This window comes from Falco naumanni, chromosome 5 (assembly GCF_017639655.2).
Source record: "Falco naumanni isolate bFalNau1 chromosome 5, bFalNau1.pat, whole genome shotgun sequence".
In the NCBI taxonomy this organism is placed as follows: domain Eukaryota; kingdom Metazoa; phylum Chordata; class Aves; order Falconiformes; family Falconidae; genus Falco; species Falco naumanni.
Window position 1 is genome coordinate 26,240,987 of NC_054058.1, and position 15,751 is coordinate 26,256,737.

General features: G+C 39.0%; 1 protein-coding gene across 7 annotated transcripts in view; it reads left to right on the plus strand.

Annotated features, from left to right (window-relative positions):
- The window catches only part of FGD4 (FYVE, RhoGEF and PH domain containing 4), a 110,955-nt gene that overhangs the window by 62,489 nt on the left and 32,715 nt on the right, over positions 1 to 15,751 (plus strand). For all 7 annotated transcript variants that reach the window (XM_040594033.1, XM_040594034.1, XM_040594036.1 and 4 more), the window contains one exon: positions 9,862 to 10,026. In XM_040594033.1, the coding sequence (XP_040449967.1) occupies positions 9,862 to 10,026 (165 nt within the window). The remainder of the gene's footprint in view (positions 1 to 9,861; positions 10,027 to 15,751) is intronic.

Here is a 15,751-nt window from a genome sequence, read left to right on the forward strand (position 1 = left end):
CTAAAAATACTTTCTTTTAGTCCTTTTATCAACAGAAGTAGCGAATTTCATGTTTTCAAGCATATGCACATTTTCTAAAATAGCCCTAAGTTAAGATGAATATGAAATAACTGCACAGATCACCAGGCAGAGTATAAGATGAAAATGTCAGTGACTGGCTTGTTAGAGAAGTCCTCTGAAGCAGCGTAAATGGAGCAAAATGGTGAAATTTATAGTCAGATCAAATTTATTTTTTAAAAAACTGCTAGTATTTGTCTAAAAATCCAAACACACTGTTACTTCATAATGACTTATCGGTTATAGAGGGGAAGCTGTTTTTGTCGTTTTCTGAGTTATCACTACACTTTCCTAGTAAGTATATGTTAATATTGCCTCTTGAATCATTCCAATGGTTTGGATGAGATACAATCAGCTGCATTTTTCCTTCACCTGACCCAAGTAGTGCAGATGCTGTCCTTCATATGAAGTTAGACTGTGCTGCCTAGCATGGTGTCATGCTGTTTATCTTATATATTGTAACAAGAAGAAAATAAATCATTTTAAGACTGGACAAATGAAGTGAAAGAAACACACAGGGCTCTGTGCTGCAACACTTGCTCACACAAGTGATTCTTTTGTGATCAGTGAGTCTGCTTATACAAACAGGGTGTCTTAATTAGTAAATGGGAGCTTGGGACATTTAGAAAATGATGACTGTCATCTGTGCAGAATATGCTGGTGCCAATTAAAAACTCAGTGAAAAGATCTCAGTGTTAAGTAAAATAATATTTGAGGGGATGTTGCTTACCTCGCATAGTTCTACGCAGAAAACCAAAAGGAAAAAATAGTTGGGGGAGAACTTGGTGGAGGTGCATCCTGTTCGTCTTTTTTTGTGCTAGCATTCATAATCAAAATAGCAGTATTAATGCAGTGGGTACTTAAGAAAGCCACACAAACCTTACTCGGCCCCTTCCTTTGTCAAACATGTAGGAAGCTGTAAAGAGCTCATGGGGAGGCAAGGAAGTGACCCTCAGATACAGAGCTTGCCCGTGTTCCCACAGTCGCAACAGGGGAAGAGGGTGACTTACGTAGTCAGGACGCTCCTTGACTTTGTGACACACAGCCGTGTGGGAAGCAGTTCTTGAGCTGAAAGTTGCCATTATGTGTTATAGAACTGGCAAAAGGCTGTGCTGACAAGGAAGGAGGAATTACCTGAAGTTAGCAGGTGTAGAAATGAGCCAGTAGCAGCAGGGTAGATGACTTTGGTTACGGGATCTACTTACCTTGCCTTATCCTGGAGTGATGAAGCTGCCACTGCTTATTGTACCCATTTTCTTTCTTTCTTGCTTTTCTTTTTCTCCACTGTAACCTTGTGGTTCTTTACTATATGAAGCTCATGGTACGTGGCTTGTAGAGTCAGGAACTATGGCCACCCTTAGGCCTTGTAGATAGGCTTAATATAAAAGAAAGAAAAGATACTGTCCAAAACTGCTGAAAGAGATATTGATGTTGTTTTGTGAAAAACAAGCCATGAGAAGTCTTTACAAGTAAAAAAACACTATGGCATATTTTCTTTAGGTTTTCAGCTTGATAATACTTGTTCAAAGACCAAAGTGAAAACAAGGTTTGAGGGAATGTTTTGTTAATACAGGAACTACGTTTGTGAAAGAGCAGTGCTTGGTTCCTGTAAACAGAAGTCCTCGTACTCTGGCTTTCTCTTCAGTCATATGTCTTTCTGGAGATGTGGCTTCAACTTTGATTATCTCTGTTCATATAAGAAACCTCCATTATTCATTACATAGTTGATGAATGACTGCCATCAGCAAAGCCATTGTCCCAGTCTGTACAAGTGTAGGTGACTCATAAGAACCTTGGAGTAAGAGATGCTGTGTTTTTGGCACAGGACTTCAGTCATAAGCTGCTACTTTCAAACCACAAGCTGTGCATTGGCAGCCTACTCAAAATCATAATTTTCCAGTCAAGGGAGATGCCAGTGTGCTTCAGCCACTGCGCTGGGTGGTTCTGCCGGCTCCGTCCAGCAGCCCCACTGCCCTGTGGTGGGGAAGCAGCAGTGACAGGTTTCTGGGGGTCCTGCCAGCTAAAGCTGAATCAGTAGCAAGGCCCAAAGACTTGCTACCTCCTCTCCCTATGATGAGGGAAGAGGGTAGGAGTGGAAAGCCACAGCAGCAAAGGGCCAGGAATAAGGTTGTCACACTTTATCTCCGTGACTTGCAGCCCCTGCAACCCGTCTCATGAGCAGTGCTTTGTAATTCCTCCCTATGGCCATCAGTAACCTTCCAGCTTCTCTATCCCTAAGCATCGATTTCACTACCATCCACCTCCAAAAAGTGAGTGATCAGTGCGTGGTGGCTCTGCTAAGACTGTAGGTGACAGTGTGAAGATAGTGGTCTGGTCAGGGAAAGGTGAAGATGCTGGTGAATACAGGGGGACTTGTTCTCTGAAGGATCAAAACTATGCCTTTTTAATATGGTTTTAAAAAGCTGTCCACTGATACTTTTTCAGTTTTATGTGACTAGTTAACATTTATAGTATATACCACTTGGACTTCTAGCAAATTAACTTTGATTTTAAAGACTCCAGATGTTGAAGGTGGTTTTTCTACTTGCTTTGCATTTCCTTTCCTCTTGTTCCATCTCCATATTCCCGATTCCCAAATGTGCCCTCTCTGATGAGGAATGTACTGTAATCAGTGCATGTTGCATGGAGAAACCATAATTACTTCTAAGGAAATAGTGTTTGGGACTCAGTCTGGGGAAAAAGTAGCTTGAAATCCTGTACAGTGCTTTTTGTTTTATTTGAACAGCACAGGCAGTGCATGTTACATTATTGTGCTAATCCAAAATTTAGAGAAATGTTGAAAGATAATCCCATTAATTGCTGACTTACTAATTTTAATAAGACTCAGCAGATGTGCAGGTCTGCCTACATGGAAATGAGTATTAGATCAGAGCCAAAAGAATGAAGATCACAACCAGACACGACAACAGACTAAGGCACACTGAGTGAGTCTGCTGTAGCCACTGCTGGCAGAACATTTGTAGTGAATGTGAAATTCACCATTCAGTCCTTTATATGGCATACAGTATACTAAGACTGAGATCAGGAGATTTTTTTATAAATCTTACTTTGTTAATATTTCAGTGTTTCCTGTTAAAGCTTGGAGTTTATAATCTTGAAGGGGCCGCTGATTTAAATGTGGTAGCATCCACAGCTGGTAACTTGGCAAACTGTACCTCTTCAGTAGCAGTTACTATAAGTTCTATTTCAGTCTAAAAATGAAAGTTACTGTGGGAAAGATGCATGGTTTTGTCGCAGCACTCCCAAAACTAGCCAGCTGCAACAAGGTCTTTTACCATCACATACCAAGTTAACTTCACTAAGTAGTTAGCATGCCTTGCCCTGGCATGGCCATCAATCCCCCCCCAGGGCTCAAAGGTCGATGTACTGTTTGTGCTGTTTCTTCATACTCTTCATGCCAGTCCCTCTGCTGCCTTCTCTTTGTCTCTCCTCATCCAGGTCTCTCCTCCTCCCTTTCCTGCTCTCTCTTTGTTGGCTGCCCTCTCTTCATTGGCTGCTTAACCATTCAACGGGAACCAGCCACAACTGCATCTTATCTACATCAGCCAACCCGCTGCCCCGAAGCCAGCCCACAGTTGTATATTATCAATGCTAATTAACCCAGCTTCATTCCTCCACACTTTCTTCCAACCAGAACAACTATAAAACTTGGCAAAGTATGGGAAAGGCAACACTGAGTGCTTGTGTCTCATGAATATGCACACACCAAACCAGTGCAGTAATGTTTAATCTTAAAGCAGACACATATGGGTACCTATCTACTTTGAATTGGGACACTCTGCATCACCCACCTTACTCTGTTAGAAATGAAATTATTTCAAAAGACAAAGTTGATTCTGTTCTTAAAATATCTTGTGATGCGCACAGTTAAACTTGCTGAGGTTTGTTTCCGTTCTCCTTCTGTATTACTGCACTGTGTATTGTTGCGAGTGGTTCACATACTCTGTTATGCATCCCACAATTTGAAACCTCTGTTCTGTGTTATTATGTAAGGCAGCATAGCCACCAAGAAGCTATTTTCTAGTTCTTAGCAAGTATTGTGTAGTGTTTGGCCTGCCAGTTTTAAGTTCAATTTGTTTCATCTGTTTAACTTTGCCATCAGATGTGAGTGCATTTACAGAGGTCATTGAATTAAAAAAGCAGTATTGATATACTTTTTGCTACCTACAATTTAGGTCTACCTTATTTACTTGAAGATTCATTTACTCCCTGCAGTAAATGATATGAAAAGGAGGATAATATTTGTTTAGTAGCTCTAGGAATATTCCCATGCAGTGAGAAATAATAGCCTTATATGCTTTACATCTTCATTATTCCCAGAAAGTGGTCTATCTTCTTCTGTTGAGCTTAGAATATTTTTGCTTGTGTCTGGAGAAGAGCTTTTCAAGAAAAACCTCTACATTTTTGCGTTTTGCCAGCGTACATATCTGAACTAATCCTTAATAGAACCCGATCTGTATCCTATGCTTAGCCAAGATTCCACTTTTCAAAGATAATTCTAAACCTTCGGATATTTGCCTATTATTTTTTTCATCATCACCTTCTTGCAGAACGAAAACTAATTTCTTCAGTGAGGTAGCCCTCCTGACTTCAGCAAAAGTTATTTTTTTTCTCTTTTTACAGCATTGGGTTATCAGCTGTTCACTTTATTTCAGCCGTGGCTCACCACAGTGAAGGCTGACCTGATGTTTAACCTTTACCGCTCATCCGCACAGAACAGAATATCAGTATGAAGTTTTTGTATTATTCTGCAGCTGCAAAGCATTCACAACTCTGTCACCACTGTGATAGGAGAGGTGAAGATATATTGAAACAAAAATGTGTAATTAACTTCAGTGGGTGGCATCTAATAGAATTTGGAGGAAGGTAGATTTTTTTTTTTTTTTTTCCCTTGTGAGAGAAACTTGGACTTCCAGACTTCCTACTCTCCTCCTCCATACTCCCTAATTTTCAGATTGTTTGAGCTTAGTCCAGGTATTCCTAAAACATGTTTGGGTATGCATCAGCAGTATAAGCCTCTCAGTAACACGTCGGTTCCTCTCACATACAGGACAAACCTGAGAAGGGTAGGTACCAAGTTACTAGAAACTTTGTTTAGAGGGCAGGTTTGGACACAATTGTGAGTAAAATCCATGACCTGATTTACTAGATTTCCTGCTCAGGCCTCAGCAAATCTGTTGTTACAACTGCCCAGGCGAGACTGCCTTGTTTGTGCTCATGAAGCTGCTCAGTCATGTCCTGGCCTTGCTGCAGCTCCTGTAGTGTTTGGTGAGTAAGTGGATGGGTTGAATTAGTCTCTTGTAGTGTCAGTGCTACTTAATGCTCTTCTGAACTGATCAGGAGGTTGTGTGGTTAGGTAGGTTATTGTGGCTAAACCGATGCTTTCATAAATAGACTATTAGCCGAACCTCCACATACATCCAGAGATGAGTAGGAAGGCTGAAGCTTTGCAATAGTCTTGCATGAAAATATCTAGCAGTAGAACATGAAGACCACAGCCATTATGGCAGATGTTCTTGGCACTTAACACCTTAGGTATACATAACTCTCTATAATTTTGAGAAGTAATTTGAGACTTAAATTTTGCCTCCTGACAGTCACAAGAGAATAACCCTTTTCTCATAGACTTTGGTTATATCCAGAAATGCTGCAGTTCTTTCATTCAGATTGTATGATTGAGAGTGGGATCACAATGACAGTAAAAATTAGGCAGTGCTGGAAAGTATAGATGCACTGTTTATTATAAACAAAACAAAATAAATATGATAGAAGACCCAATGGTGTGGAGATTGTCTTCCTGAAGCTTATGGAACTGCTGATGGAAGAATCTATGCAATACTAAAACAATAGTTTAACCTTTTGTGAATATAAATAAGCCATTTTTTTTGTTACTGGCATTTCAGGCTGGCTGATCATGTTTGATTACATGATCATGGGTCCAAGTTATTTCTAATTAGAATGCTCTGAAAAAATAAATAATGCATCACCTACCTTCAAACATCCTTCCAGATGCAGGCATGTTTGCAAGCATTTTAGCTTCTCATTTCCTTGCAGATGATAAGCAAAATAATTAGAGTGCTTATCAAATTTACAGTGTTTACTTCTCTTTTCTGTTAGTAATATCCTCCTCTTCCTTGCTTACATTCTTGCCTATCCCCTTTTTAAATTTCGTTAAAACTTTCCCCCCCTCTCTCTCCTTTTCAGTGTGTTTAATCAGCCCCAATTATAAGAGGCATTATATTAATCCTGTGCTAGTGAACACAGTAACTGGCTGGTAGTATTTTGTTGTATGTTGTGTTTCTGACTTCAGTAAAATTTCTCGGTCATTACAATGCATAGGAATAGCAGTCATACACAAGTGTTTCTTTAATCAGGTCAGAAATAATCACAATGGGAATCTACTTCAGCTCAGCAAGAGCTGCAGGTTTTTCCAGCATGTCTGACTTTTTGCATATCTAATGGTATTTTAAGTTGTACCTGCAGGGCAACAACTGTATTTCTAAAAGGTAGACTATGTTACTGCTTGCTTAAATGGACAGCATTGAGAAACCCTACTGAAATGTATGCTGCTGATTGTGCAGCAAGTATTTGGTATTTTTGTAATGTACTGACGATTACATGTTTTGGGCTTCTGTTATAATACACTTACATACAATACACTAGATACAAGTCTGTGGTGAAAATTTCAGTATTTCTGCCACAATTTTCTTGTCTACATCACCTGGAAAGATACAGCCTTCCCTGGATAGAAACTGAGGCTCCGATTCCCAGAGATATTAAAGGATGCTTTTTTCCAAGGGATTTGACTACTCAATTTTGTATAGGAGTATGGTGTAGCTATATTTTCATTACCTTTTCCCATTCCAGCTTTACACGTAAAGAAAGCTGCTCATCCTGATATGGCTGCCTTACTCTTCAAAACACACAGCTCGAGGATGTGACATGATCAGCAGAATTACTAGTTTGGAATATTGTTTAAATGTCTGTAGCGTGTCCGTCTCCAGCAAATATGGCTTCCAGACAGGATAAGTAATTTGTACAATAGCTTGTACAACAATAATGAATTTGAAGATGTTCTGTTTCCTGCACTCCCCATGTGCTGAGTTTGTTAGATGTGTGAAGCCAGAGCACGTCTTGAGTGAGAACACCTCTTGGAGCTTTTGTATACCGTAAGCAGTTGCAAAAGATCCTGCTACAGAGAAGCAATCTTTTCTGTTGTGTTATGGTTTTATATTACAGTGGATGAGCTTTACAAAATGCCTTTTGCCCACTGAATGCAATTAGTATTTTCCAGTATAGCAGGGGGCATGTGATGGTGACAACAACATCGATTCTTAAGGCAGATGCATCATTTCTGCTGCTCATCTCACTGTGTGGTTGGATGAGCGCTGGTGCTGGCATAGGGGAAGGAGTTGCCAGAAGCAGAAGCTGGAGCAGATGTTGATGAGGATGGAGGAAGAGTGGCAGACCCCAGAGCTATCCTGTTCTTAGCAGCAGCTCTGCATCTGTCCCGGCTTGAAGTAATCATGAGTGAAAACCCTAAACAGGAGTAAATGCCTTAATAACATTGTGTATGTAAAATAAGCTCCTATTCTGACCCCAGCAGCACCTTGCTTTCTTAGGGAATCCTTTTAATAAACAAGGTACCAGTCTGATGGAGAATTACAACTTTCTCTTGTACGGTTGACAGCAGCAACGCCCCTTACTGAGCTGCAGTTGGGGAGCTGGAGATTTTGAAGCGTATTAGTTGTCAAATCTGCAGGCAAAATGGTTTTCAGAAAGCTCTAATACTTCACACTTCCACCCTCATTGCAGAGTTATGAGAGTGATCTGAATGTAGATTCATAAATTATGTGCGCCCACCTGACTTGTACTTGTGCATCGTACTGATCCTGCAGGAGTTACTCTTTTTTAAATTTGTTTCTGAATTACCTGATTCTGCAGTTGGAGTGTAAATTGCTATAGTATGGTATGGGATTCTGTAGGACAGGGAAATTCAGCCTGATGGCTCTTTGATAGAGACGAGGAAGGCTTGCTGTTATGACCCTCTGTACCATCACCTTGGTCCATCTAAGAGCTTTCAGTACTCCCACCTCCATAGGAGGAACAGAATCAGCACTTAAGGTACCTTCTTAGGCATCGAGGAATGGCGTGGGACCGAGCTCCCACTGCTGTAGTACGATACAACTTTTTATGTGTGGAGCAATACAAAAGGAATTTCTGCCTAAGATCACAAATGTCTGAGAAGGTTCCGTATGTGGTGGGCCTTGTTAGTTTATCCACATTGTTCTGGGCCTAGTCACCTTTACGTTCTTGGCAGATCACTTGCTAATTGAATGAAATGGGAAAGGCAAAGATGCCATGCTGCAGCTGCAGGTGGTGGTCAGAGTACTGGCGCTTTGGTAGAGCGAGTTGTTGGTCTCGCCATGGACCTGGGAGGGTCTCCATGTTTGTAGAGGCAGCTTTTTTGGTGTAGGGCTACTTCAATATTTAAAATGAAAAACAAGCTTCTAAGAACAAAGCATGAATACTTGAAAGTATTGTTGGAGTCCAAAAAACACTGAAGAATTTTTAAGCATCGTTGGGCAATAGCTATAGCGTCTCTTTCCACTGCTGTTCTAAGAGCAGGCTTGGCTGTTGCTAGGAATGGCTTGATATGATGGATTTTGCCATGGGAGAGGGAAATGGATTAAATCAGAGGGTCCACACGCTGCAGATCACCTTATTAAATAGTTGGATGGGTTTGGGATTTGCTTTTTTTGGGAACATGCAAAGAAAACCCAACTTATGCTTGCATTTCTACTGGCACAAGCAAGCAAAGGTAAAATGATGGCAAATAGTAACAATAAATTGAAGTGTCCAAACTCTACCCTAATCATGTTGTTAAAAATGAAAATAATTATGACAACACCACAATAAATGATAAATGGGGTTTCCTCCTCTCCCTTGCTCCTCACAAAAAAAGTTGTGAATTTTTTTTTGATTTAGAGGTGAATGAATATTGACCTAAATGAGATATCAAGGTCCTTCATATTATTATTTGAAATTTCTGATTGTTTACAGAACCAATTTCTTTCATACCTGAAAACAAAAATGCATGCTTTAGGCTTTTGTCACCACATTCTAATAAGTGCTTTTATTACAGTTTCCAGTGTGTGAATATGCTTTGCTTTATGTTTTGTCCTAGCTTTGTTACCAATAGCTGCATATTGATCCTCTTAATCAAAATAAATTCCATTCCGCTAGGAAGAAATTAATAGATGAGTCGGCTAGCTTTATGCTTTGCTGATTAATATATTTTTTTTAATATTTGCAACAGGAGCCCTTTCCTACAAAAAACAGCTGCAGTATGTTTAGCTAATTTTTGGGTGCTACCTTCTGTAGTAAAATAAACTTTTTGAATGTATAACGTTTTGTGGACACTTTGAATATAAATATAGATTGACTGAACAAAAATGCTGTTTCTTCTACAGTTTTGTAGAACAGGGAGTTTAACAATTCAGACAGGAAAAAAGTCTGTTAGAATTGTAATCTTTCTATAGGAAAGCTTAGGTTAGTCACAGTGGAGGTCTTTTTTTGTATCCAGCTCTTCAAGTTTTAAACAACATAATAAATTCCAGTGAAAGGCAAGTATGTTTTTAGGATAAGGCACTTTTAAAGGGTAGATGAGTATTCTAATTTTCTCTATATAGATGTGTTAGCACTTAATAAATGTGTTTATAGTCATTCTACCTTATATTTAATCCTGTTTCTAACTCCTCGGGTTTTGTATTTGTTTTTCAGGCAGCAGTATCTGTCCAAAGTCCTTAGTATTGTCTAGCACTTGCACAGTAGATGCCCCAAGCAAGCTAGTTGAGCAGAATGTATACAATGAAGCGGCTCAGGGAATAAATGGAAGTGTGCCAGTCAAACAGTCCCCACGTTCAGCTTCAAATCCAAAGCCACAAGGTAAGCAGTCTTAAATATTTTTGTTAGGGGAGTTGTTCTTCATCTCAGACTTCAAGAGAAGCAGAGCACCTTGAAAGAACTGTATTTGTTCAGTTGGAAAATAGTGGTGTAAAAGCTTGCTACTGTAGTTGTTCTGTAAACGCTTTATGAATCTGTCATTTCTGATATTTTGCTGAAAAAGGTTCTCAGAAGGAAAGTTGGACTTATTCATATGTTACAAGCACATAGGTCTGGCTACACTTTTTATCTCAAATGTTACTGCTAGGCAGCAAGTGTTAAATACCTTCTCTGCTCAAGAAGTGGCTAGTCGGTAGGGAACTTTGTGCAGTAAAAGCTGAGCAATAATGTCTGCACAGTAGAAGTAGATTTCTTTCTGTCCATGAATTGTATCTTCACTTTTAGAAGCTAAGTAGACCAACTTAACATGTTGACTTTGCATATCTAAACCTCAAACTATCTTTTTATAGGGTCTGCTCAGTAATACTGATGATTCTGTTGAGGTTGATCACAACAAAGAGTGTGTTCTGGAAATCTTGGATTCAAAGTGAATCTGGACTGATGTCTTGTAGGAGTGACGTGCAATTAGGAACTTAATCTCAAAAGTTTTAAAAAAGATGAGTTTAGAAGACTGATATCATGATTCTGCTCAGTGAACTGAATTCTGATACACGGTGCTGATATGACAGAAACCAGAATTACTTACAGAAAAATAGATCACATTTAAATCACGTGTAGAAACTAGAATCACGTGGAGTCATCATGAAGTGGTTTTAACAATCTGTGTATCACTTCATAAGAAAACACATCTCAAAGAATTTTGCATCAGTCCCGAGTTCGTGTTAGAGTTAAGTGGGGAAGAAATTCATTGGGGTGTCAAGAAAATTCTGTTTACTTAGGGAGAATAAGTGCAAAATAAAGTTGTATTTCCTGTATTCTTTGTTTTTATAGAGCTTTTGCCAGTATTGTTCACTAAATGAAGATGTTTTTAGCATTTGTATGTAAACATTACTTATTTGAGTAGTCTTTCTGTACTAGTTCCTAGCTGCAGCTGAGTTAATAGGATAACACATGTTCTTCCCAAGAAAAATATTTTAGAAATCTTTTAATGGATAAACAGAAATGAGCAATGAATAAAAAGATTTTAAGCATTTCAAAAACAAGGCCAGCCCACTTATTATCAATTTTAGCTGTTAGATAAATTAGGAGTTGGATATTATTGGACCCTATTCATTCAAGTAGTTATGCAGCTGTTGTTGCTCTTTCCTAGCCATGACTTCTGTGTTTGTCAAAATTGCTTTCTCCAAAATGTGGCACAGCCAGGGATAGTGTTGTAACCTAAGAAATGCAGCTGTGTAGATTATATTCAATAATACTTTTGTAAATAGTATTTTGTGCATCCTTTGTTCATGGGTCCTACATCTTTCTCTGTTTATTTCTGTTAAATATGTGCATCATATTGAAATTATATAATGTATCTTTTTGGCCTTTTTATTCATTTGAAGCAAAACAGAATAGAATGAACAAGAGAAGCATTTGGGAGTCCAAATGATCCAAGCAAACTGAATTGCTCTAGTTTAATGGTTTAATTATGTTTGCTATTTTTTTTAAGAGCTTTTCCTGTAGAGGTATAGAAACGTTTTTGGTTTATACTAGCAGGAAATATTTTTCAAAATGGTGGTGCTAGTCATACAAATACTAAGTGTGCTTTCACAGTGAAGGGAAACAAGGTGACAGACCTGAATTGTAATGCAGTGTATTTGGTTGTTGATGAACTAACTGCAAAATGACCTTCCTGTAACCTACCAAAATCTATATAATTAAAATGAAAGATTGAAAGATGACTTTGAGGCTGCATTACAGGTGGGTTACAGCTAGTTTTAGTAAACTTAGCTTTAATAGGTGAAATAGAGCTTTGATATAGAGTAAAAATGTCCAAAATCTTACACTTGAAGTGAACCCTGGACTCTGAGCCTCTTTTGTCTGCACTTGGTCTCTGAGAAGTAGTTTAAATATTGGGAAACTCAGGATAGCTGGATCAAGTGAATAAATATCTGCACAGAGTCCAATATAAAATTCTTCCTTTTCATTTTTATTCCCCTCCCCCACTACCCCAGCATTTCAAGGAGAAAGCAAACAGCAGTCTGAAACTCTGACAGTAAAAGAGCAGTTTTTGTTCCCCAATAATTCCTTCTATTAACAATTTAACAACTTGTATGTCAGATTTCTGTGTTGAGTACAGTTTGATTATTGAAAATCTTTACAAATTTGGAACAATGCCTGAAACTGACTGAAGGCTGATAAGTGAGTTAAGCAAAGTAATCAGGACTGTGGAGAAAAGCAGTCACAGTCTGGACCAGCTGTGAAACACGTTGCTTTGCCTTTGCGTCAGTGCAATGTGTTCTCTGATAGAGTGGACTAATCCAGACTGGAGGTAGTCAATGGAAATAGTGAAATACACTACTGAATTCCAAGGCAAATATGATGCACAAGAGATGAAGCAAATTGTTAGATAATTTGAAATTTGCCCTTACCTACAAATATTTGGGTAGTGATCTGAACCTAGCAATAGCAGAACGCATGTGGAGTGACATGTACAAATTGACCAGTTTTTTCTAGTTTCTTCTGGTCACTGCTCTTTGAACCTCTTGCATGAGTTTTATATAAGGCCCAATTACTAAATACTGGGCACTGAAACTGTTGTCTGTACCAAGCAGATTTTTATTGTAGGATGGAAAATATGTTGAAATGTCAACACTTCTTCAAAGCAGTGAAATGTCTTGTCAGTTCAAGACTGTGCATCAGTTGCTCATGTAAATTTTCCTAATGAGTGCTTAGGAGTACTTGTGAATCTCCTGCTGAGGCTGAAGAGGCATTTTTGTTTGGGTTGGAGATGATTTTCCACTCCAGAAGACAGGCTGGTTTGTGCTACTGTGAAATGGTATGGACACGAAGTATTCAGCACGCGGACTTCAGCTGACTATCTTCTGTGTGGCATCAGTTCTGTCCTCCTTTCTCAGTTGATTATAATATAGTCTGTAGTTTTGAACTTACTCAGTGCCCTGGTCCCAGAGACCTCTTAAAGGTCTGGGATGTAGACTGCACTTCTGGCAAATGAAAGTTCTACAATTAAAGGCAAATTGAACTGCAACTGAGAGCTGTTTCTAGCTAGACTTCTCCAGTCTCAGTGGTGATTTAAGAAACCTGTAGCAATGTTTCATTTATCAACAAAAGTGCTAAATTCCAAACATTATTTCCAGAAAGAAGACAAATGAGAGAACAAAGCACATCCAATTATTATTAGTCTTTTTTTATAATATAATATTGGAAGATACTTGTTCTCATGTGATATAAACATGTGGAAATGTACATCCTAAAGAGGAGAGAACTTTTTCTTTCTTTTTGCTGAGTCTCAGTTCCTAGTCATTTTGTACTGTTCTGGTGAGTGTAAATCTTTGGTATCTGTCCAACTGTGCTCATCTGATCTTCCTGAAGGTGATGGAGCGTGCAAGGAGCTGATGAAGGATGACTCAGCCAGGAAAGCTGTAGTTGCTTACCACAGGAACTTTTGACTGTGTGTATTTTCATTGAATGAAAGCATAGAAGCATTTTTAACCGGCAGGAGTTAAATGCATAGAGGGAGATTGACTGTGTTATACTTTCTAAGAGAAGAGAAACTTTCTTTGCTAATATGCTTTGCAGTCAGCAAAGGTGCTTGCACCGTTTGAGCCATTTTGTAGCATTACGTCCCATTTCCTTATGTATATGTACAAAGCTGAATGCACAACTAGGCACTGCAGCTTAAATCTTGAGTAGGTATTTTGGCTAGCATTATACAGTAGCAGCTACCTGAGTATACCGAGGGGTTTTCTTTGGGTAGAATATGCAGTTCACATCCCCTAATGAGCTCAAAATTCTAAAGTATAGAGACAAGAGTATTTATAGACTCAGACAGAGCTCTGTATTATGCAGGGTATTACAATGGGCTAGTCTTTTATCTTTTTTTTTTCTCCTTAAGATCCTGCTGTGTGCACATTGAAAAATAATCTGATTAAAACAAAACACTACAGAAGTACATTGAGGGGAGAATTAATGGAATTTGTTTTCCATAATCCCTGCTAACAAGGTTGACCTTTCAGGAAGGTTTGCAGGTTTTTTTACACTACTGATTCTTTTCTTTTCATTGATCTTGTGACTGTCATTTTCCCATTGCTCTATTTCTAAAACTTACAGTAGCTACAGGAGCAACTGATTAGGGGAAAAGTTATCTGTTAGGTGGTAATAGGGAGTAAAGAACAAAATATCTTACATTAGTGAATTGGCATGGCTGTTTGGTTTGTGGTTCTCCTCTGAAGACTTTACAGGGATTTTCAGTATACTGGGATTGTCCAGTTTGGCCAGAAGTTCCTCATGCTTGCCCTACTGAAATGCTGCTAAACTGGGGATTTTTCTGTAATAGCTGCAAAAGTGTGAGACACCTCCACAGAATGTCCTAGAATTTGATTTTTGTCCCAGTGGATCCAGTATAAAAATAGCTTCCAACTAATTCCTTCTGCTTTATCAGTAGACATTAATTCCCTCAAGCTTAGTAGTTTTAATATATCCTTGTGAGGCTATTAACATGTTATGAGATGTACAAAAGAATCAAAGAATTGAAGAGTCCATTAAATAAGAGAATTCACAGGACTGTGGGTTATACAAAATCCATTGCAAGAATAAGAAGTGTTTCTGCGAACTAGCGCGGTGCTGGTCAGTAATTCTGCCCAGCATTCCCTTTCCCTTCCGTCTCCCCCCTGAGGGAATGGCAGTGCCCACGCTCAGTTGTGTCCTGCTTTTTCCCAGCCCGCTTGCATCTCCTTGTTCAGCTGTCCCATCGCCTTTGTCAGCGCAGCAAGCTATTCAGCACTTGGACAATTATCTGATGCTCGTTGGCCTAATTCTGCCAGACTTTCTCCGAACTCCCTGAGAAGAGGGGAGCATAAGGAAAGCTGCTGCACTGCACTGCAGCTGCGGCTGAGCAAGTGTATGCGGCTTCTCAGGAGGGGCTTCAGTTAGTACAGATACCCAAGCAGTTACACAATTTAATATTCTGCTTGTTTTCAGGGTTGCATTGTAGCTGTTTGAAAACTGCAGTATTTTACATCATCCTTTCTGCACTGCATCCTTCCTCAAATCTGCTTTTTTGCTTGTGTTAATAAATACAAAATAAAGCTTGAAAAGACCAAAGATACACTTATACGCAGTAAAAGGATCTGATACACAGAAAATCTATTCCTTCTCCCTCTGATTATTTCATTTATCAGCATTTGTAGTTGATATGGTTGAAGTCTAAAGCTTTCTGTGGTACATTCATTTCTTCATGGAGCCCCTCATGGTACTTTTCAGACTGCAGCAATCACTACAATCCCACTTAAGTGCTATTAGGTTATTGGAAGCACAGATAAATATTACCTCTTATAAATTTAATGTAAGGTAAAGATGGAAAGTTGCCCTTAATCAAAGTGTTCCTTTACATTTATCATAGCCTGTGACAGTATATTTTCAAGAGGTTTTTTCAACAACACTTTCAAATGTCAGTTGATGGGACTTAAGCTAATTCCTGTGGTGCACAGGTTTTCCAGGGTCAGTCAGCAAGCCATTCTAGAATCAGTGATGCAAGGAACACGACTTTTTCAGATCCATCTATCATGTATCCTGTACTAGTGCTTATTTTTCTACAGTGAGAGTT